The sequence below is a fragment of the Nannobrachium achirus genome, assembly GCF_963921795.1.
Source record: "Nannobrachium achirus genome assembly, chromosome: 5".
In the NCBI taxonomy this organism is placed as follows: domain Eukaryota; kingdom Metazoa; phylum Chordata; class Actinopteri; order Myctophiformes; family Myctophidae; genus Nannobrachium; species Nannobrachium achirus.
The window spans coordinates 71674243-71698715 of NC_137814.1; the positions used below are offsets into that span (position 1 = coordinate 71674243).

Below are 24473 nucleotides of genomic sequence, written 5' to 3' on the forward strand. Positions count from 1 at the left end.
GGGGTTGGCGATAGGGCCTTTCTGTGTGGAGTTTACATGTTCTCCCCGTGTCTCCTAGGGTAGATACCCTCACAAAAACATGCAGTAATCCTGGTCTCTCTAATGCCTCCCCCTGGCCAGCCGGGGCGCCTGATGAGGAGGAAAGGAACTGGTTGGAATAACGTGTTGCGCTACGTCCAAACCGGGGAAATCCCCCCTGTCAGGTGAAAAGAAACAACTTGGACTACCCATGCATTGAAGGAAGCATGAGGTCAGTCCGTTGTCTCCCCAGGCACGGCAGAGGAAGAGCAGAGCTCAGGATTACATAGGCAATCGGCACAGGGTGAAAAGGGATTAAAAAAAATCGTGGTATAAAAATTATTAAAAAAGAAACCTGAAAATGCTACTGATCCCAGGCTAGTACCGGGCAGGGTGGGACGGGCCCAGGGGGTCCAGGGGGTCCAGGGGGCCCAGGGGGTCCGGGAGGCAGCGAGGCTGTAAGACCACAGAGGTGTTTGGGAGCGGTTCTGCGCCGCGGCAAGAGGCGGAACTCGCCGCCTCTCCGTCTCCGCTGCGCCGGCGTTTGGACGAGCGCTCGTCGCTGTCCTCGTTGGAGTAGTGTCCCGAGTCGCCCGTCTCCCCACTGCCCTCGCTGGAGCTCTGGGAGGCGTCGGAGTGGAGCGGTCCGTAGAGGAGCTCTCTGGACGCCGGGGCCAGGCGCTCGTCGTAGCACAACACCGTCTTACCTGCTTCGTACAGGCAGGCCCTGTTCTCCTCCTGCGACACACAGTTATGAGTATTACTGTTCTATATGGTACCATGAGTATTACTAGTCTCTATAGCAGTGGTTCTCAACCTTTTCAGGCCGCGACCCCCAAAATAATCATATTTTAACTGGGGACCTCCCCTCCCCCAACCTGACGGGCACTAAGAGTTGAGGCATTACATTTTGTATAACATGGTTCTATTGTGAAAATAGCAGCTATTTTCACAATTTCTGCCTCTAATATTAGACAATTTGGCCAATGTTCAATTTGTAATTTTAGAGGTGTTAAAAAAGCACTTAAATTTTCACTTTAGAAATGTGCAGATACCCTCTATACACTTAAACTTTATGTTGGTTTGTTTACTGTTGAGTGAGAAAACAATGTTGCACATTAAGTTAATAATCTGGGGACCCCCCCGAAATAATTTTTCGGGGGGTCTCTCCCACAGGTTGAGAACCACTGGTTCTCAACCCACAGGTTGAGAACCACTGCTATACAGCACCATGAGTATTCATATTCTATACAGTCCACAGTTATGATTATTTTATACATTCTGAGGAGAATGTGCTAAAAGATTTATTATTGGACAGTGAAAGAAGGTTACTGAGTACTCACTCTAGCTGTGAGAGCACACACACACACACACACACACACACACACACACACACACACACACACACACACACACACACACACACACACACACACACACACACTGATAACATTAACTCATCACATGCTGTGAACTCACATCATTCTTGTTGGGATGGTGTTGTTTGTCTCTGTTGAACAGCGCCCACCTGTGGCTGACTGGAGCACTCACACTCATCACCATGTCCTGAAAGAGTGTAAACAAACTGATGTCAGCACAGTAACACACCTAGTCTTACACTATAATTCAATTCAATTCAATTTTATTAAAGTATCAAATCATAACAAGACACTTTGCATAGGCTACAGAGCAGAGAGAGAGAGAGAGAGAGAGAGAGAGAGAGAGAGAGAGAGAGAGAGAGAGATACCTCATGGTAGGAGGCCCCCACCCGGAGCAAACAATGTTGCGACAGTGGTAACAAAAAAACATAGATCACCTGGTCTCACACTAGATCACCTGGTCTCACACTAGATCACCTGGTCTCACACTAGATCACCTGGTCTCACACTAGATCACCTGTTCTCACACTAGATCACCTGGTCTCACACTAGATCACCTGGTCTCACACTAGATTACCTGGTCTTACACTAGATTAGATCACCTGTTCTTACACTAGATCACCTGGTCTTACACTATATCACCTTGTCAGGTGATCGGGTGAATTCCGTCTTACCATTTACATTATACAGTATATTGTGATGATACAGTGTAGAGCCCCACCGATACCATTCTTTTGGTCCGATACCGATATCCGATGTTGGAGAGTGCTAGAGCACCGATACCGATATCGATACCGATGTTTTGTAAAAAAAATATATATATGTTTTTTTACAAAACATAAAAAGAAATGTCCACCAGACATTATATAGCCTTAGTATATATGGTTCTGTATCCGTATATCAGACAGTTTGAGCAGATTTCATTCCAATTGGTTATATAGTAGGCCTAGTCAGACATCTATATTTCTCTGTGGATTTTCACATAGGTCTACACACCTTCCTTCACCCCAAAATGAAAAATCAGAGTTATACAGCACATGTGGTGAGTGAATGACACACGAGAGGCAGCAACTCCACTATAGTATTGGCTTGCGTCTTGGACTATTATACTGCACTCTGCTGGATAATTCTGGTATTGCCCACAAATAGGCCTATATAACTCAGGGTTTCATGCTGTCTCCGCAGACACGTTACAGTCAATTAATATCGGATATCGGTGGAATAATTCACCGATATCCGATACCCCTCCGATAGCTCCAAAACGACCGATATATCGAATTGACCGATGTATCGGTCGGGCTCTAATACAGTGTGTGAAGCATGACCACAAGCTACACGTTTACGTTTGTGCAAAGGTTAACAAAAAGCAGGTTCACTTTGCTGGCAAAGAATTCTCAGACTGAGAACTATTGTAGTGTTGCCTATAGCAGTGTTTTTCAACCACTGTGCCTGGGGACCTTTGGTGTGCCCCTGAGAAGGGTCAAGTGTGCCCCTTGAAACTGCTTGAAAGCCAGTATTGTATTTATCATTTTAAAAATGATTTAAATTAGGCACACAATGCCTCGCGGTGCGAGGCGCTGTGTGCTTGTAGATCTGCCATTTTCACTACTGTTGTGCGACAGCCTTGTATGATGAAGCAGGGCTTTACTTTGCGAAGAAACGTACACATTTGAAACTTGGAGATACAAGGTTTCTTCCCGACAGTGACGATATTTACACCCCTGTATTGTGTTGGTGTGCCCATGGATTCTTGGGACGCGAAAAGTGTGCCCATGCAGAAAAAAGGTTGAGAAACACTTAGTGGGAGAAATATGTAACAAAAATAAGATGTTCACTTCCGGCAGAAATCGTGAAAATGTGCACATAGGGTTATTTTTGTGCGCTGAATAAAAAAAATGCCAGATCCAAGCACTTTTCCCATGGGATCTGGTCGTAAAATGAAAATTAAAGATGTCTCTAATTCACTTACTATACAGGGAAAAAAGACCACCCCAAAAAATCTAGGGGTTTTTCATGATTCTGAATCCATTGCAAGCATAGAGACATCTTTAATTCTCATTTTACGACCAGATCCCATGGGGAAAGTGCTTGGATCCGTCAATTTCTGAATTCAGCGCCCACAAATAAGATTTGTTTTTTTGGGCTTTTTATGCCTTTATTCGATAGGACAGTAGACTGACAGGAAACGGGGAGAGAGATGGGGAATGACATGCGGCAAAGGTCGTCCGGATCGGGAATCGAACCGGCGACGCCAGCAGGCATCATAGCCTAGTATATGGTACGCGCCTTGACCACCAGGCCAGCGGGCGCCCCCAGCGCCCACAAATAAATCTAGATGCAAATTTTCATGCTTTCTGCCGGAAGTGAACATCTTTTTCACATATTTCTCCCACTAACTGGCCTATAGCAACCATACTAACTGTAACAGCATACGGTTGATATGTCACCTCGTTGTGGTTGAAGTGTTGAGAAGACATCATGGGAACCAGGACCACAGCCTTGTGGTCAGGGTGCTGCTCGCTGGACCTGGGGTGCTGATGACGCCCAGGGTACCCACCCTCCACAGAGAGCCCACCCCCTCCAGGTTGCCCACCCCCCACGCCCACCATCTTTGGATTGAACGACTTCCTGTTGAAGAAATGACAAGATCATCATCCAGGACGTCAGTGTCAGAGAGTTGTAAAATAAAACATGTTTGGAAATAAAACACGGATGTGTAGGGTTTTGATTGATTGATTGATTGATTGATTGATTGATTGATTGATTGAAGAATGTATTCGAAGTCTGGGTGGGTGATTATTTACAGTTAAGGGTGTAACGATATAGTAACTGAATCGAAAAATCTATTTTAATTTGCAATGATCTACTATATTGTTTGCAAAAGCAAAATATCGTACCTCTTTGGCTTTGTATCGTATCGTCGTTTTGCAATGCAAATAATGTATGGAAACGAAGTAGTTGTGCCTTGTATTTAGCAATTTTAAGAGAAAATGAAAAAGAGGGGTCTAATTACCTTTCAATTCCATATTTGATAAATGCGTGTAATCTCTGTGTTCATGTCAAGGTGTGGGTTTGTCCATATGTGTTACAATGTCCATGTATTTGCTAGATAATCACAGCGTTTACTTCCATATTAATAGATGTTTTACACGTCTGACACATATTTCATTTCTTTTCTAAATAGTTACTATTTCGATTTTAAATCATTTAATCGAATGGTGTCGTATCGCCATGAATGAACTTTATCGTCCATGTATCGTATCGTCAACAATGTATCGTGATGCGTATCGTATCGCTATTAAAATGTATCGTTACACCCCTATTTACAGTGTATGAGGTAAAACATGGATATGGGATTGTTTACCCGGAGCGGCTCTTGCTGATGAGGATCAAAGCACACGTGACGATGCACGCCAAGGCGATGACCACGCCCACAATGATGCCCGTCATGCTGCGCTGGTCGATGTGGTACAACCCGTCCTGGAACACTGAGAAACACATGGTTCAATTAGAGATCCGTCTCCGCCAGGCCAGGGAGGTTATTGTGGCCTCCTGGTGGCGCTATAATAGAGCAGTGAAGTTATGACGTGACTCGCTCATCGCCCGGTTCAGAGAAGTCATTTCTCTATGGAGGATAACATTGAGTCATCTAAAAAGTCTCAAAAAATCATATTGTGCTTGTGCTGTGTAAACAAACGTCTGCACGATATTGTTGGGGAGGTGGCTCTGTATGGTTTATGATAGTCAGTCAATTTGATACAGTCTGTTTCTGGTGAAAATGTAACTAATTCGGCGACAGTAACATTAGTGTTTTCTCACCATCAGTTGATTCTTCATATCCATATGAGTCAAACCGCTGAGATTATTTGTTTATTTTTGGAGCACAAACGTCTATGGGAATTCCCTCTTGGTGGTGCAATAACACAGGGGTTCTCAATCCTTTTCACCCCCAAAATAATCATATTTGAACCGACCGCCCACCCTGCACAAGCGCATGGAATTGTAGGAGTGGGCATTACATTTACATGTAGTTTGACTTGAACTATTCCATTGTGAAAATAGCTGATATACATGCTCACAACACCTGTAAACTCCAAGCATATAAATCTGCTATTTTCTGCCCCCACAATTTCTGCCTCAATTTGACAATTTGAAATTGAAAAGACGTGAGACAACAAATTCTTAACAGAACTGGACAACTGGTATCTTTTTTATATTGGCCAGTTGTTGTGACTGAGTTTGTGGCTGACCACCATATGAAGATGACAATTGACAAAAGTATAAAACAATCATTCATTAATGTGCAATAAGTGTTAAATGGCTTTATATTATGAATAGTACTGTAATCATTTCTTGATCGCCTCTTGTCTTGATTGTTTAAACATGACGTCATGGGGCCGCCATGCTCGAAAACAAGCTTGATAAGCCCAAAGCTTATTGATAGCGGGTACCTGTGGGGGGGTCCATGGCTGTGTTGTGGGGGTCCATGGCTGTGTTGTGGGGGTCCAGGGAGTGTCGGTTCTTGCGGTGGCGGGGTGGGGGGGCCAGCAGCTCCAGTGGGCTGCAGGAAGGTCCGTCTCCGACCTGGTTGGAAGCGGAGATCTTCACCAGGTACCTTCTCCCTGCTTCAAGCTTCTCCAGCAGAGCCATGGTGTTGCTGCCTGGAGACAATATACATATCCATATATGAACACATGGGCAGTGGTGGAAAAAGTACTCACATATTTTACTTAAGTAAAAGTATCAATACTGCAATGTAGAATTACTCTGTTACAAGTAAAAGTCCGGAATCTACAATGCACTTGAGTAAAAGTATGAAAGTACTGGCTTCCAAATGTACTTAAAGTAGCCCTACCAAAAGTAAAAGTACAAAATGTTTGAAAATAGCAGATCTACAAGCTCACAACGTTGTGAGCTTGTAGATCGGCTATTTTCAAACAGCCTAGGTATGAAATAGGGCTAAAGTGGTTTATGTATGTTTTATAATATTATGATATACAAGCACACAGCATGGCACAGAGAGCTGCGCTGCGAGCTTGTATATCTGCTATTTCTGAAAAGTTGTCAACTCTTGAACTGCAATTCAAATTTTGCTTATAGGGGGGTCGCTGGAACTAAATATTTTGAGATGGGGGTCCGTGGGACAAATACATATCATTTTGTGGGTCCTTCATGTGAAAAAGTTTGAGCACCACAGACATAGAAACATAGGGTATTCAAGATTTTTTCACGATTTTTCAAAAATAGCAGATCTACAAGCTCGCAGCGCGGCACTTGGTGCTGCGCTGTAAGCTTGTATATCTGCTATTTTTCAATGGTTAAAGCACACAATACCCTGTAATAATGCGTTCCCACTTCCCAGTCTAAATGAGTTAAACCCCCTCCCCCTGTGAAGAACATTCATGGGGGGCTCCGCAGTGAATCCTTGTACCCGGGGGCCCAGAATTTGGTGCGACGCCCTGCACTCACCCTCTACGTGCAGGACCTTCCATGGTGCGTGGGGCCCGTCCTGGGGCATGGCATAGCGGACAGTGTAGCGGGTCACCAACACGTTGCTCTCCTCAGGCGGTCGCCACGACAGCAAGGCCACGTCCTCCTCGATCAGCGTGACCTTTAACCCCGCTGGGGGCTGGCTGGGCGCTGCGAACCACAACACGTTATTATTATTATATTATTATTACAGCACATTTACTTTAGTACTTTATTATGATGGGACAATGCATGTTAATGGACATGACATACAGTAACATGCAATGTAAATACGTTGGATTGAGCAAAGATGCAAATTTGCATCCGCAGTCCCCACACGAAAACATAAAACAAAACAGGCAAACAAGGGAGTACCTTACATTAGGAAACAAAACATACAAACTTACAAACAAGAAAGTAACTTGTGCATAAAGTGATGATGTGAACAATGTCATCTGAATTGTTTTTTATTTTTATTTTTTGGTATTTAATTTTTTATTTTTTTATTTTTTTTTGTAAACAAGGTGACTTTTAATGGGCATGTGCAGGGGGTAGGCTTTGTGTGTGGGGGTGAGTGAATGGGTGTGAGTGTATAACAATAAACATAAATAAACAATGAATATAAATACAAAAAAAAACTTGTGCATAAAGTGCAGTATTGCTTTCAGATAATACAGGATTCAAGCAATAATACAATATATTATATAGGACAGATTTTCTTTTTGCACTGGTGGATTTGTCTGATTCCAGACTGAAGCTATATCCATGTTGTCCTGTGGGTTAACAGACTTTTATTGTAAATACAAGCTGCAGAAACAGCCCCACCTGCTGGCGGGGTGTGGTGGTAGACCACAGAGCTCCATGGACTTGACCTCTGGTCCACATGTAGACGAACCACCAGCTCATAGCGACTGTTCTGCTGCAGACCCTGGACCACAATGTTCTGAGAGGAACTGAGGAGGACCAGAGACAACATGTTAGTTAATGTACTTAAAGGACAACTTTAGTTTTTTACAACAAGGGTTCATATTTTAGATTGTAATTAAAGAATATAAAAGATGAGTGTTAAATTGATTTCATTTACTTCTTTCTATTGTTTTAGAGATTCTTATTTCAGTGGTTGGGGGCATGCGTACAAGAGGTATATGTATATGTAATTTTACACAGAATAAGCCCATTCCCAAGATACGACGCAACCTTTCATTGTTGGATGTGACTTATGGGGGCTAGAAGTGTTACTGTAAATAGCAATAAAGAAACTGATGGCTTATTGTGTCTAAAAAGACATATTTAGCCACTTGTACGCATGCCCCCATGCGTACGCATGCCCCACATTTTAGCACGGTAAACGCGATAAAACAATAGAACGAAGCAAATGAAAACATTTTAACAATCACTTTTTCTTTTCTCTAATTACAATCTAAAATATGAACCCTTGTTGTAAAAAAACAAAGTTGTCCTTTAATGATTACTTTCACACGGTATTATCTTCTCCACAACACTTGTATCCCCCCTATTTGACAAATGTTTTATTCCCCGGTCCAGTAGGTCAGCACAGGTGCAATGTATTATTGTTGATTAGCAGCTGCGGCACATTTTCTCAAGTGTGGAAGTCAGTTGTTTACTTGTGTAAAATAATACTATCCACTGATTGTAATCATCATGCCTTTTGCTAAGCCTCCTGTGGCAACATGACTGGTGTTCGTGTGCGTGCAACAGGGCTGGATTAACACCTCAGAGGGCCCCTGGGCACTGAAGCGCCAAGGGGCCCCCCAGGGTTCGAATTATTCCTAGAGAGCTATGGGGGCCATCATATTTGGGTGATATCTCGCCGGCGCATAGCGCCGGCCGAAAATTCGGGTATTTTCGGATATAAAGTTGTCTAAAATGGATATTTTCAGGTATAAAGTCGTCTAATTAAATCATATTTTTCCTTTCACAATATTATTTTGGGTGTCTTTGGGGCTATAATGAAAGGCTAATTGAATTAATTCATAGTTAAACAATGTTAGGGAACTCCAAGACTCACTGCTTTACAAGCATTGTGATACAGCGAATACAATCTAATATAAGAGGTAGCAAAAGTGAATTGTAAACAAGCTGTTTTCCCATTTCCTTTCCATTTGCAAACAGGCCTACATTTATGGACTGAACATTTAGTGGAGCCTATAATGATTATAATTTTAATAATGATTACATAGCCTACTTTTATTCTCATAATTATTAATGTGGGTGTGCAAGCGTGGTTTGGGTAACAGCATGTGTACAGTCCACTAAACACAAACAGTGCTGTGTTGCTCAAATTACTTCACCGTGTAAAATGAAGACAAGATGCGATGTAGCCTATTCTCCCAGACTTTATCTATGGGGGCTAAGCCCCCATTGGCCCCCACCTAATTCGAACCCTGGGGCCCCCGTGTGCCCGCAAAATGTTTTGTAGGCATATCTAGGCATGTAGGTCCAATATAACATCTGTAGCAGCAGTTGGCTCAGTGCGGCCCGGCAGAGTTTTAATCAGTTGACTTGACTTTCAGGAAATATTGTACATTGTACACAATCAGCACTTTTCAGGAGCATTCTCACATCATTTGTTTCAGGGGGTGGTGGACATCATTTATTTCATTCTGATTTTGAAAAAAGGAGATGAGAAGAACCAGAGATATATACCTATTTCGTCCCGCAAGGGAAATGAAGCATTTTCAGCCCAACCCACCTGATTCGCTACCCAGGCGGGCTCCCTAACCATCAGCTATGCTGCCACAAGAGATAACATGGTAATGAATGTTCTGCTGTACACCTTGGACCAGAACGTTCTGAGAGAGCACTGTGCAGAACCAGAGATAATATAAACTGTTATTACGCGGCTAGGTTGAATGCTTGATTCTGATTGGTCAAGCGCTGAAATAAGTGGTGAATTATAAGTGAATAATAACGGACCACAGCCTAATCCAAGGCTCAGAAATTACTCAGAATACCTGCAACACTCAGGCTGCACTGTCCAACATGACAGCCATATAAAGAAACACACAGCGACATTTACAACTAAACGTTGCTCTCAAGAATGCTTTTCAAAACATCTGAGGCGAGAAATAGATGACACAGTATCAGAAATTGGATTTTATTTGATCAGCACTTTCTTGTTTTCCAAGGCGACCGTGTTGCGCTGGGGGGGGGGGACAATCCCTTCAGCCTGATAACTCAGGCTGTCGGTCGGTACTGTTATTTCTGGAGAACCACCATGGAGCCAGTCGTTATCCCTTACAATGAAGAACCATGTTCTTCTACAGACTGACTCGCTGACTCCTGAAGGGTCCGACTCTTAATTCCAATGTTGCTATCGAGTGACCGTCGTTGGCGTTTAACCACTTAAAGCCCACCATTCTTATCCTGCATCACAATGCATCACAACGCATCACAGCGTGGCGCGTTGTGAGCTTGTAGATCTGCTATTTCTGGTGAAGAGACTTGGTGTACTGGTGTAAGGTTCTTACACAGTGAGGTACTGTACAGCCGAGGCGTTGGCGCCCCCTACAGGCGTACAGCGGACGGTGTAGCTCACAGGACGGGCAGAAGGAAAGTCCCGCCTCCAGCTCAGGAACACCGAGGAAGAGCTGTTATTGGCCACGGCGGTCACATGGTCAGGGGGAGGCGGGGCCGCGGCCGGGTGCTCTCGCGTAGCTGAGGAACACACGTACAAGCACACAAGCACACACACACACACACACACACACACACACACACACACACACACACACACACACACACACACACACACACACACACACACACAAAGGTGTTAGTCCCAGTAACAAAGTACGACTTGAGTACTGTTCTACATTCTGTTGAACCTTGGAGTATTTACTTCACTTAAACTAATGACTCTCTAACACAGGCCCATTAACCACTATAGACCAACTTAGACTTGTGACTGTGTGTGTATTAGTGTGTAGTGTTTGTAGATACTCACACACACACACACACACACACACACACACACACACACACACACACACACACACACACACACACACACACACACACACACACACACACACACACACACACATATACATATCCAGGGGTGCTGTGTGTGTGTAGTGTGTGTAGTTGCAACCGTCAGGTCGCAGTTACTATCAAAACCTCCACAAGCTGTCTGTCTGTCAGTCAGTCAGTCTGTCCGTCACACGTCACGTCACACTTTTGCCCTACTCATATCTCCGCCACCGTTGCCCCTATCCATGCCAAACTTTGTAAACACACTCATTTCTCACATGGCCCTCTTAAAGTGCCACCATGAGCCGGATTCTTGCAAAACACATTTTTGGACATTGCTCCTACAGATTTGGCCCTAGAATCAACATGTCATCAACATGGATCTGTCCCATTTCCCATATTCCCTCCTGATTGGCTACCACTGCCTTCTAAAGTTTGTGTATGCGACCTGATGGTCACTTATCTCCCGATTAGGGAGTCTTACTGGTGTGTGTGTAGTCACAGTGTGTGCAGATACTCACACACACATCCAGGGGTGCTGACGGTCTGGTCGGCATGGTAACCGTCTCCAGCATCACTGAAAGCCAACAGCCTGACCTGATACCTCCTCCTGGGACCTGGAAAGAAGAAACACACAAACAGGGACGTGCAGAGAATGTTAGAGAGGCAGGGGCTGACATTTCTAAAAGGGCCTTTTGGTGAAAGTATCGAAAATAGCAGACCTCCAAGCTCACAACGCGTCGCAGCGCGACGTCTTGTGAGCTTGGAGGTCGGTTATTTTCGTTGCTTGTTACCACACTGAACTAAGCATAGTCAAGTCAATACTGGAGACGTGGCTTAAAGGCATGGATTTCGACACAGAGAGGGCAATTCTTTACACATAAGATGCTGCATTCAAGTTCAGGAGAGTTTGGACAAGGCAATTCTCTTGAATGCTGCCTTCAGGTATGGCATGGAAAGAGTTTGCATTTCTTTCACCATAGTAAAAACTGCATTCATGGTCACTCGGAAGAGGGCACTTTTTACACACAGCTAAAAGGGCAGCCCCCTTTGATGTCCTTGTGTGCACGTGCTTGCACACAAATACATCAGAAACATATTACGGTACTGTTTCTTGTTGTTTTTAAAGGTGACACCATGCATTTAAAAAGTATTTATGTCATATTGTTTATGTCCCAAAAACGTTTTTCAAAAGGTTTGAGGCTAAATTCTCATTTTTGAATGGCTCTCAGAGCATTTTCAGCTGCAGTACCACCTTTGGCCTGAAAAAAGAAATCTTTTTGAAAAAAAAGAAAATGTCTTCAAAAACGGCCGTTTATGACGTCACAAACGGCAGCCTGTTTTGAGAACCCGTGAGATGCTTTTAACCTCTACCTTCCAAAAACCAGAGAAAGACACAACGGTCTGAAATGGGACTTTGTGAGGATAGAAGGTGCTAGTGGGACCCCAAAAAAAGGTTTTAAAATAGGAAAAGTGAATTAGGTGTATCACCTTTAACACATGGGCGGCCAAGGTTTATAACATTTATAGCTGTTGCTGGTGCCACCATTGACTTACGTTATGTTTTGATGAGCCCCGCAAGCTTCGTGCGTGTGCACGTGCGTGTCCAGAGAAGATTGAGGAGGTACTCCATTTGTTTACAAACGCTCGCGAAACTCGCGGTAAAAAAATCGCGGTAAATTCGCGGTAAAGTGTCGCCGTGAAAACAATCAGCTCTCTGCCTCCATGGGGCTGTTTTTACCTCATTCTCAGATAAAGCCGTTCTTATGTTTCAAAGTAGAATCTAAAGCCATGTAAAATCCTTCCGTGTGGGGAGAGACAGGGGGCTTCCTGCCCTGGCTGGGTGACGTAATGGATTCAGGGCATGCAAAGGGAAGCTGCGGTCTCCAAAAGTTAACTATTTGTTGACTCGTCCCTCGACGATATAACTTCCTGTGGCAGGGTGACATCTAGTGGCCAAAACTCGTCCCTGAACGAGTTTGGCTCCCCAAGTGTTAAGTAGCAAAATGTATTACAGTATTATTATCTCTGTAAAATGTATTGACAGCTGCCTGTCATGATGCTATTGGTTGACATAGGTTGACACCTGCTAATGTCATCATTAATTGTGGTTTTAATAGGAATAAGTTAAAGGAGTAGTTCACCCCCAAAATGGCTTTTTTCTTTTGATTACTCGTGCCATTGAGACATGATTTCAATAATTATTATTATAATGTTTGTATTTGTTGCATTTTTAATATTTTTATCCCACGTTTTTTGCAACCCATTTTCTCACCCAGTGCCAACTACCTAACCTGTAGTCCTGGTTTCCGCTCTCCCCCTGCCGCGCCAGGGGAATTGGGGAGCACCTGGCTGGCTAGGGGGAGCCGGGGAGGTAGTATAGAAACCAGGACTACTGCATGTTTTTGTGAGGGAATCTACCCTAGGAGACACAGGGAGAACATACAAACTCCACACAGAAAGGCCCTATCGCCAACCCGGGTGTGGGTGCTGATAATGCAAAGGGTACACGCTCGCAGCACCCACAGCTTCTCCCGGCGGGAATCGAACCCAGGACCTTCTAGCTGTGAGGCGAAACGCTAACCAATAATGTAATCAAACTAGAAATACTGTTCCTTCGAAACAGTGTGGGCTCGATTCCAACCCAACAAATAGGATACTTTAAGGTACTGTAAGGTACAGTACCTTACAGTATTGTACTGTACCTTACTATACTGTACTGCACCTTACTGTACTGTACTGTACTGTACTGTACTGTACTGTACTGTACTGTAACTTACTGTACTTTACTGTACTGTACTGTACCTTACTGTACTGTACCTTACTGTACTGTACTTAACTGTACTCTACTGTACCTTACTGTACTATACTGTACTGTACTCTACTATGCCGTACTGTAACTTACTGTACTGTACTCTACTGTACCTTACTATACTGTACTTTACTGTACTCTACTGTACCTTACTGTACTCTACTGTACTTTACTGTACTCTACTGTACCTTACTGTACTGTATTGTACTTTACTGTACTGTACTTTACTGTACACTACTGTATCTTGCTGTACCTTACTGTGCTGTACGTTACTGTACTTAACTGTACTTTACTGTACACTACTGTACTGTACTGTACCTTACAGTACTGTACTTTACTGTACTCTGCTGTACCTTACTGTACTTTACTGTACTCTACTGTAACTTACTGTACCTTACTGTACTGTACTTTACTCTACTCTACTGTACTGTACCTTACTGTACTTTACTGTACTCTACTGTACCTTACTGTACTGTACCTTACTGTACTGTACTTTACTGTACTCTACTGTACCTTACTGTACTATACTGTACTGTACTCTACTGTGCCGTACTGTACCTTACTGTACTGTACTCTACTGTACCTTACTATACTGTACTTTACTGTACTCTACTGTACCTTACTGTACTCTACTGTACTTTACTGTACTCTACTGTACCTTACTGTACTGTATTGTACTTTACTGTACCTTACTGTACTGTACTCTACTGTACCTTTCTGTACTGTACCTTTCTGTACCTTACTGTACTTTACTGTACTCTACTGAACCTTACTGTACTTTTACTGTACTCTACTGAACCTTACTGTACTGTACATATTCTATGTGTTCTAGATCTACATTTTTGATTCTGTGTTTGGGAACCAGCAACTGTCAAATGGACTCCAACTGTAGTGGAGTATATTGAGTGCATATACTGTAGGCTAACAATCCCAGATCACATCTGTCCTCCACTATGTCTATAACCAAGGCGTTCTTCTATGTGGCCACTCCAGACTGAGGAGTGGAGCATGGCTTTTATTGTGTTTGTGGATCTGACTTGGAAATTTTTGATATCTCCCTGACAACCAACAACAACCACTAATATGGCTGACTGTCCCTGCGGGCTCTAGGATATATGGCTATGGGATTTACATCCCATCGCCCGGACTTGATTCTTGATCACAGCTGTGTAATCAGTAGAGTGGAGAGGGACATTTATTTATAGTTTTAACTATAACTATAGTTTTATACATCACACAGCTTAGATATTTGGATCAAATCAGAGAGCAGACCTGTGTGAACGCATTGATATAAATAGCATATCTGAAGTGTGAATATTGCAGCCACAGCGCCTTAATATAAACATGGGTCCCTTTCCTCACTAAACCCATTGGAAATGCATTGGGTGCTTAAAGTTAAACATTTTTATTTTTTTATAATTATACTACAAAACATTTCAAAAAGAAAAATACACGCACACTTGTCCTCAGTAAGCTGAACACATAAAAATTTGAATGGTGTTGAAAGGTGTAAGCGTTTAAGAGATGAAGCGCGCCAAAGTTTTGAGGATACTGACTAGTATAGAAATAAATAATGAAGATAACATACGTGTGCTCGCCTTCCAGGCGAGCCCACAATTATTGTCTTAGGAATGCGACAAATACAAAAGAATACTATTGAACACCACCATGATTACTCCATGGTGTGAGTAATCAATTGAAAGAATTATATTTATATATATATATTATATATATATATATATATATATATATATATATATATATATATATATATATATATATATATACATTTTGGGGTTGAACTACTCCTTTAAGATTGTACACTTGGGGATTTATATAAACAATACATGAAAATTGATTTTCTTTTTTGCATCCATCATTAACTCTGTCACCAATAAGATAGAGGTTTATGCTCTAAAACTAGAGTGATGGTCTTTGATTGATTGAAGAATGAATTAGAAGTTTGCATATTGACAGCACAAATCACTGGTACAAGGTCAAATAAAAGGAGATCCACTTTATGTATCTCATATAACATTGAAAGACAGACGGATAGAACACAGTACTATGCATTATAGGATAACATCAATTACCAAAGCAGAAAAAAGAAATAAGTCTAGTCTAGTGGTCATGCCACTAGATGGTGCTATAATGCAGACTATGTGTTGGATGTGAGACTAATCCACACAGCAGTTATAGTTCTCCCAACTTTTTCATGTCAAGGACCCCCAAATTGATATGTATTGTGGGTCTTTTTTTTTTTTTTTTGAGGAGAACAGCATGCTTTTCAAGGTTTTGGGTTTTAAAAGCTGCCCCCCCCCCCCCTTTAGGGATAATTTAGATCAAGGGTCTTCAACAGGGCATCCGGGACCCCCTAGGGGTGTCCCCAGAGTTACTACAGGGGGTCCTCCAAATCTTTGAGTGATAGAAACTTTTTTTTCCTCCTTTTTTATATTGACCACTTGAACCCTAGCGTCCATATTCGGAGAACTTTAGCCAAAAATAGCCGATCTACAAGCTCACAACGCCTCGCAGCGCGAGGCGTTGTGAGCTTGTAGATCTGCAATTTTTGGCAAAAAGCTTTGGGGAAAAGAGCAGACTAAGTACAGAGTGAAAGGTCAACTTTATTAAGTATTGACGGTTCAAGTGGTTAAATATCTGAAAACACAAATTGACAACACACTGATGATTGTGCTGTCAAACGATGAAACTATATGGAATCTATGAAAAGGGTGGGGGGTCCCTGCTTCATCTCTCTCTCAACTAAGAGTTCCTTAGCCTGAAAACGTTGAAGACCCCCGATTTAGATGAGTTGTATGCGTCCAGTCAGCGTGAAAGGTTAGCCTGTGTGAGTAGAATATTGACCAGAGTGCAGGGGGTCAATTGGGTATGGCAGGGGTATGCAGCTGCCATACCTTGGCTACAGGGGGAAATAATAAAAATGTACTTTTCATCGTGCCTGTTGCTAAGGTATGGCAACATGACTGGTGTCTTCGCGCGCGTGCAAGACACCAGTCATGTTGCCATACCTTACCTTTTTCTGAACTGACGCCACTGCCAGAGTGTTGTCCAGGGTTGAGGGGGGAAGGGATGTTCAGCTGCCCAGGGTAGGGGGTCAAGGGGTCAACTAGGCTAAGCAAGAACAGAAGGATTCCGCGCTCACGGCCACGGACAGGAGGGGTGAGGGGGGGCCGTAAGGGGCCCCCTTTTGTTGGCCTCTTGTGTGTCAGTGTGTTGTTGGCCTTCACAGAGACTTCAACTTGAGACCGAAGGAAAGACACTGGACTCTGGAAACACAACATACCTTCTGTCGACGCAGAACTAAACCCTGTGTTATGTTTGGTTAAACATTTTTTTTAATTAATTTTGTTTTCAATAAATAAAAATAAACGCCCGTATCTACATATAACTTCATAGGCTATTACTTGATTTAAACTAGTGAAAACGCACCGCGAGGCGTTGTGTGCTTGTAGATCTGCTGTTTTCACTACCTTTGTGCGAAGGCCTTATATGATGAAGCAGGGCTTTACTTGGTGAAAGAACGTACAAACTTGAAACTTGGAGACACAAGGTTTCTGCCCGACAGTGACGATATGTATTTAGTCATTTCCAATATATTGGGGTCTCTAATCTCCTAATCTATGGGCCCCCCTCACAAAAGTACAGGGCCCTTTTGATCTAAAAAAACCCCAATGCGGAATAAGGTCTACTTTTGCCCCTGCTAGCATATGTCTAAACATCATGCTATCTAAATAACATTCTGTACATTTGAAACTATAGGATAGCAGGTAAACAATACAAAACAACACTGAGGATTTTCCAGTGTGGTTTGGGGGGTCCCCAGAGATTAAATATGGTATCAAACGAAGGTCAGTGACTTAATGCTTATCAGACTGGGGGTCGTTGTCTTGTCGATATGTATATATTTTTTAAGGGTTGAAAACACTGTGTTTGGTGGGTGGACACATGGATCAGGTCACATGGCTTATTTGCATATTGGACAGCACAGAGGGGAGGGGGAGGTGGGGTGGGGGGGTCGGTCCCACGGCTAGAGGTCTCTAGAGGTCATGGGTTCTGTTCAAGTCCAGCGGTGGGGGGGGGGGGCATAGGGGTCAGAAGTCACGGGTCAGCTCTGGCCCCAGACGTCCGACACACACACACACACACACACACACACACACACACACACACACACACACACACACACACACACACACACACACACACACAATGGCCGGGCGGTCATTATGCAAGGCAGGACATCTGGACCCTGACCTTTGAACCCTGGGACGACGTGCAGTTGAGGGGGGGGGGGGGGGGGGGGGGGGGGGGGTCTAACTATCGATCAGAGATGCTAATTTATTTTTTAGTCAAATACGTTTTAATCACTTTGGTTAAAAAAAAAAAAAAAATCCTATAAGGCTCTATCTCTGCTTCCACTGTCTCTGGAGACGCGTCTAAATTGATTATTACCCTGCATTGATTTAGATGTTATATTGGTGACTCGGCGTTGCTTTAATTTCCTTAATCCACTCATATGCACAATGTGATCATGTGTGATCTTCGTCATTCGGTTGTTCTAGAGTCGAGGATCTGCTGCAGCAGTGGTTCTCAATCAGTGGGAAATTGTTTTAGGGGGTCCCCAGATGTTGAGCTAAATGTTAACATTGTTATCAGTATAAACGGCGTAGGTATCTGCACATTTATAAAGTGACAATTTAAGGACTTTAAAGACCTTTTTAGTCCCCTCTGGTCAAACAATGGTCAAATTGTCAAATATCAGAGGCAGAAATTGTTAAAATAGCAGAGATACGTGCTCACAACGCCTCGTGAGCATGTAGATCGGCTATTTTCACAATGGAATAGATAGTCAAACTAAATGTAATGCCAACTCCTACACTCCTACTAAGTGCTTGTGGAGGGTGGGGGTCCCCAGTTCAAATATGATTATTTTGTAGGTCGTGGCCTGAAAAGGTTGAGAACCACTGTGCTACAGTAGCATATATATATATATATATATATATATATATATATATATATATATATATATATATATATATATATATATATATATATATATATATACATATATTATTAGCATTATATTCAGATGTGGTCTGTTTGAAAAATAAATATGTTGAGTTGTTGACCCAAGGGAACCTCCATAAGAGAATATTCTTGTTGTCATATTAGATTTATTACAGAAGTCTGAAGACTTTGATGTACAGATTATAGATTTTTGGACTGTTTTTTTTTTTTTTTTTTTTACCTACGTTTTCTTAAAATACTATCTCTATGCATTTGATGTATTGCCATGTGCTGTCCTTGCTTATTGTAAATCGCTCTGGATTAAAAGTGTCTGCTAAATGCCTAAATTGTCTAAATTGTCATGGGCTGCTATGCTCGATAACAAACCCAAAGCTTATAGGGTCAATAAATGTGTTATCGAAGTTGTAACAGGCTGGGGTTTGGTGCTCCATTCCTACTCACCCAGGCCGCTGATGGTCAGGTGGGTGACGTTGGCATGCAGGGTGATGGTGGGCTGCTCTGGTTGGTTCTCCTCGTGGTACCAGAGCCGGAAGCCCCGGACCAGCAGACTGCTGCCATCACTGGTATCACTGGCACCGCTACGGCCTGGCACACTGGCACTGTGCCAGCGTGCCACGATGGATGTGCAGTTCACTGGTTCCAGCTGGAGCATGGGGGCACTGGGCACTGGAGAGGAGAACACACACACACACACACACACACACACACACACACACACACACACACACACACACACACACACACACACACACACACACACACACACACACACACACACACACACACACACACACACACACACACACACACACACACAAAATGAGTGTTGTTTTTATGAATCACGTTTCACGCAAATAAACTATAACTATATCTGTATCAATGTTGTTTTTGACGGCAAATTTTGATTTAGTTTCAGTCATAGTCTTTTGAATAAAATGTCATTTAGTTTTAGTCATAATTTAGTCACCTGAAAAGTTTTAGTTCTAGTCTAATTTTAGTCGACTAAACATCATACGTTTTTAGGCAACTAAATCTACAGTTGATTTAGTCAACTAAAACATATTTTGGCAGGCCTTGATGGCATCGTAATGATTTTGCACTTGTCTTGCGTGCTGAAAATAGCAGATCTAAAAGCTCACAACGTGACACGTTGTGAGCTTGTAGATCTGCTATTTTCAGCATGAAACACCTGAGAGCAACCAAACATAAAGGACACTCTTCTCCACTAGTCCCTCCCTAACGTTTTAGTCTAGTTTTTATATTGTTGACGAAATTGTCAATATATTTAGTCTTAGTTTTAGTCATCACAGCTTAGTTTTTATTTTGTTTTTATTTAGGGGGGTTTTATTTGGGGGGTTAGGGTCAGGGTGGGGTTAGCGTAGTGTTAAGGTAGGGGTTGTGGTTAGGTTTAGGGGTGTAGGTGTACCAGTACCTTTGTTGCTGGAGGTCCGGGGGGTCCTGTGTGAGCTCCAGGCGGGGGGCTCACACCAGCCCACCCTGGTGGCGGCGGCCATGCGCAGCAGGTAGATGGTGTCGGGCTGCAGCTGCTCCAGGTGGTAGAGGGTGGCGTTCTGCTGCAGCTCCACTGTGTGAACCTCCGCCGACGCTGCGCTGACGCCGCCGTCGCCCCCTGCTGGCGTGGCGCAGCGCCACGACAGGCGGTACGCCCGCACCCGCCCGCGGCTCAGCTTGGCGGGAAGAGGCTGCCAGCTCACCTGGATGTCCGTGGGACTGGAGCTGACCAGAGACAGCTGTGGAGTTCTGAGAGGAACTGTGGAGAAAACACATCGGCGTCCATGTTAGAGAGGGAAATAGCGTGGTTGCTTAAAGGAGTAGTTCACCCACAAAATGACTTTTTTTCTATTGATTATTCATGCCAAGGAGACTAGAGTTCAATAATATTTTTAGTTTTTTGTCGCATTCCCAAGACAAAAATGTGATAACAATAAATGTACCCCCATTCGTTCAATGGGGGTAAATTTACTTGAATCAAATTTTTGTCTTAGTAATGTGACAAAAACCAAAAAATATTATTGAACTCTACTCTCCATGGCATGAGTAATCAATAGAAAAAAAGTCATTTTGTGGGTGAAATACTCCTTTAACGCTGGTTTTTGACATTATCGAAACGAAGCAGATAAAAGCGCCACACTTTTTTTGAGGTTTCTTTAGGACCTAACGATGGATTTTAGCCTTGGGTACCAAACTTTATTTTGATGTTTACCCATAGAATTATCCATATCAAGTTGGGCTCCCATCGACATCGGTACCCAAGAATAAAATCCATCGTTAGGTCCTAAAGAAGCCTCACAAAAAGTTCTGCGCTTTTATCCGCTTCCTTTCGTTAATTTTATTAAGCCAACCCCTTAAAAACCAGGGGAGTCACAAGGGGGAGAAAGTGGTGACTGAGTTACCAGGGCCCAAGGTGGAGGGGCCTTAATTATTGTATACTTTAGCTATTGAAAAATAGCAGATCTACAAGCTCACAGCGCGGCACCGAGTGCCGCGCTGCAAGCTTATAGATCTGCTATTTGCTGAGTTACCAGGGCCCAAGGTGGAGGGGCCTGGAATTATTATATACTTTAGCTATTAAAAAAATAGCAGATCTCCAAGCTCACAGAGAGGGAAAACCAGGGGCGTCACAAGGGTCTGCGAGCTTGTAGATCTGCTATTTTTGAAAAGTCGTGAAAATGTGTGCAAATCTTTGAATATATGTATTTTTTAAGCGGACATTTGTAACTAAAATGTTGCTTCTGGGGGGTCCCTGGAACTAAATATTTTGAGATGGGGGTCCGTGGCCAAATACAGATCATCTTGGGGGTCTTTCACATGAAAACGTTTGAGCACCACTGACATAGAAACATAGGTTTTTTTCAAAAAACCTTAGAAGGATTTGAAATATTCAAAATGTTCACGATTTTTCAAAAATAGCAGATCTGCTGTTTTTCAATAGATTTTTCAATAGATTTTTCAATAGATTTTTCACAAAATAACGAATTCCCGAATGGAAGGGCTGCAGTAGCAGAGAGGAGGACCAGGGAACAGACTGAACTCCAAAAACTCAAGGAATAAGGTTGAACCTGCACTTTTTATTTCAGTTTTATCTATTAGTTTGGTCATTAAGGTCCACAGAATGAGATGCCTGCTCTGCTGGAAACATCGCGATTTTTTTTTTTGGCCATTTGTATATTCACTGTCCCATTGACTCCACTACACAGGAAAGGAAATATATTATAAAAAAGACAAAATCTGTTTTAAGTAGCATGTGAGGGGTCAAACTGGAGGGTTGTCATGAACAAAAGTGTGAAAAGTGATGAGGTAGTTATACATATAGGCATAGATGCAACAATCTCACCATCCTCTAGAGGCAGTGTTAAGGTGCTTATACATTTAGATATAGCTGTAATACTCTCACCATCCTCCAGGGTGTGCTGGCAGACTTGGTCGGACATGCGGCTGGCGCCCATGGGCATGTACGCCACGATGTAGAAGCTGTAGTTCCTCGCTGACTCCAGGTCGTCGATGATGTAGCTGGTGGTGTCGTTTCCGATGACCGCCTGGTACTCCTCGTTGTTCAGACCTGACCAAAGAAACCACGTTAGATGAACGCCTGACAGATACAGGTTTGGCTGATAGATCAGCCAATATTACACTCAATGTACAATTTACAATTTGTCAAAACTCCTTTGACAACGCCAGTATCGGCAATTATGCAGCCAATGTATGACCAGTGGCGTTAGTTCAGAAAAAGCTATATGGCAACATGACTGGTGTCTTGCACGTGCGCGAAGGCGCACGTGCAAGACACCAGTCTGCCAGTCATGCTGTCATGTCGTCCTCCGGTATGATCTGGGTGATCACCAGTTTACTGAGGAGGAAAACACAATGTATAACGCAAAAAAAATAGCAAAAATAGCAGATCTACAAGCTCAAAACACGTCGCACTGCGACGCGTTTTGAGCTTGTAGATCTGCTATTTTTGACCGTATGTGCATTGTGGCCCTCTGGAGTGAATGTGAAAATATAGTGTCCCTCTCCATCATCAAAGTTGCCCACCCCTGATTTAGTGAATGGAGTAGGACAGTAAGACAGTATACACTAAAAACGGCTGGGTTGAAAATAACCCGATCTGGGTTGTATTATAACCCACCCCTGGGTAACTATTGGACCAACCCAACAGTAGTAAATCTTACACAGCAAAATGGGTAGGTCCTTTCTACCCAGCACCGTAGTAAGATATTCTACCACATCTGGGTAGAATTTTTTACTCACTCTGGGTCAACCACTATTATTTAGTATATATTTTATCCACATGTGGGAAGTATATTTTACTCATCGTAAATGACCATGCTTATATTATTTAACATTAACATAAGATAAGATTTGTTTCAGGGTTTTTTTCTCAGATAATTTGTTCAAAGTATAGCAATATCAACATTAAGGTACATAATTGTAAATTATGCAACAATGTTGAAAAGCTATAATCAGAGAAGTTTAAAGTAGATCAACATAATAGCCTCAAATTTATCATGAGTTCTTCTCTTTCAGAACAGCAGGGGGAGGGCGCTCAAGCATAAGCTAGCAGCCTAGCAGTTACGGTTAGGGTTTTGGCTCAAAAACTGACAAATGAAATTCTGACATATGACAGTCAGCTTGCCAAGGCAGACACATGGATATGATACATTTAGCATTTTTAGCTACCAAAAGCTTAGAAAATATCCCTGAAAACCTAGAGAAATGCTTTTCCCAGCATGCTTTGCATACCAGGTGACCAGCTTAAGTTTAGAACTACCCATACTGAGTAAAACAATTTTACTCAGCAGCTGGGTAATGTATGAGCTGTACAAAACAACCCATTATACATACAAACACCATTATAATAACCCATAATGGGTAAACCATTTTTTACTCAGATTTTGGGTAGATGAATCTACCCAGCAGTTTTTAGTGGACAGTAGGACAGTAGGAGAGTAGGACAGTAGGAGAGTAGGAGAGTAGGACAGTAGGAGAGTAGGACACTCAGAACAGCAGGACAGTAGTAGGTTCTATACCTTCAGCCTTCATATAGTGGGTGGAGTAGGACAGTAGGACAGTAGGACAGTAGGACAGAAGGACAGTAGGAGAGAAGGAGAGTAGGACAGTAGGACAGTAGGACACTAAGGACAGTAGGATGGTAGTAGGTTCTCTACCTTCAGCCTTCATTTAGTGGATGGAGTAGGACAGTAGGAGAGTAGGACACTAAGGACACTAGGGCACTAAGAACAGTAGGACAGTAGGACAATAGGACAGTAGGACAGTAGGACACTAAGGACACTAAGGACAGTAGGACAGTAGGACAGTAGTAGGTAGTGTACCTTCAGCCTTCATGTAGTGGATGGAGTAGGCGATGACCTTGTCAGCGTTGTAGGACGGGCGGTCCCAGGCCAGCAGGATGGCCGAGCTGGAGATGGTCTCGGCGTGGACGTTTGGCGGCGCTCCGGGGCGGTCCTCCGACATCACCACGGTGAGCCGTGCCACCGACAGCACCGAGCCGGCGGCGTTCTGCGCCACGCACTGGTAGATGGCGTCGTCCTCCGGGATGATCTGGGTGATCACCAGTTTACTGAGGAGGAAGACACAATGGGCCTCATTCACCAATTTAAGTTTCCTTCTAAAGTTTCTTCCTAAGAGAATTCCTAAGAGAAGTTGGGTCAGATTCATGAAACGTTCTTAACACTCTTAAGTGCTTTTATTTTTTTAATTGTCCAACGGTG

At 43.1% G+C, this 24473-nt stretch overlaps 1 protein-coding gene across 1 annotated transcript in view; it reads right to left on the reverse strand.

Moving 5' to 3' along the window:
- Nucleotides 1–396: 396 nt before the first annotated feature.
- The window catches only part of LOC308285289 (protogenin B-like), a gene marked incomplete at both ends in the record, with an annotated part of 48706 nt that continues 24629 nt past the window's right edge, over nt 397–24473 (reverse strand). The window contains 13 exons of the mRNA XM_080726005.1: nt 397–756; nt 1498–1584; nt 3845–4025; nt 4762–4885; nt 5849–6058; nt 6867–7037; nt 7692–7819; nt 10358–10544; nt 11387–11476; nt 19162–19386; nt 20153–20491; nt 22136–22300; nt 24075–24322. Of these exons, the coding sequence (XP_080582131.1) occupies nt 397–756; nt 1498–1584; nt 3845–4025; nt 4762–4885; nt 5849–6058; nt 6867–7037; nt 7692–7819; nt 10358–10544; nt 11387–11476; nt 19162–19386; nt 20153–20491; nt 22136–22300; nt 24075–24322 (2515 nt within the window). The remainder of the gene's footprint in view (nt 757–1497; nt 1585–3844; nt 4026–4761; nt 4886–5848; nt 6059–6866; nt 7038–7691; nt 7820–10357; nt 10545–11386; nt 11477–19161; nt 19387–20152; nt 20492–22135; nt 22301–24074; nt 24323–24473) is intronic.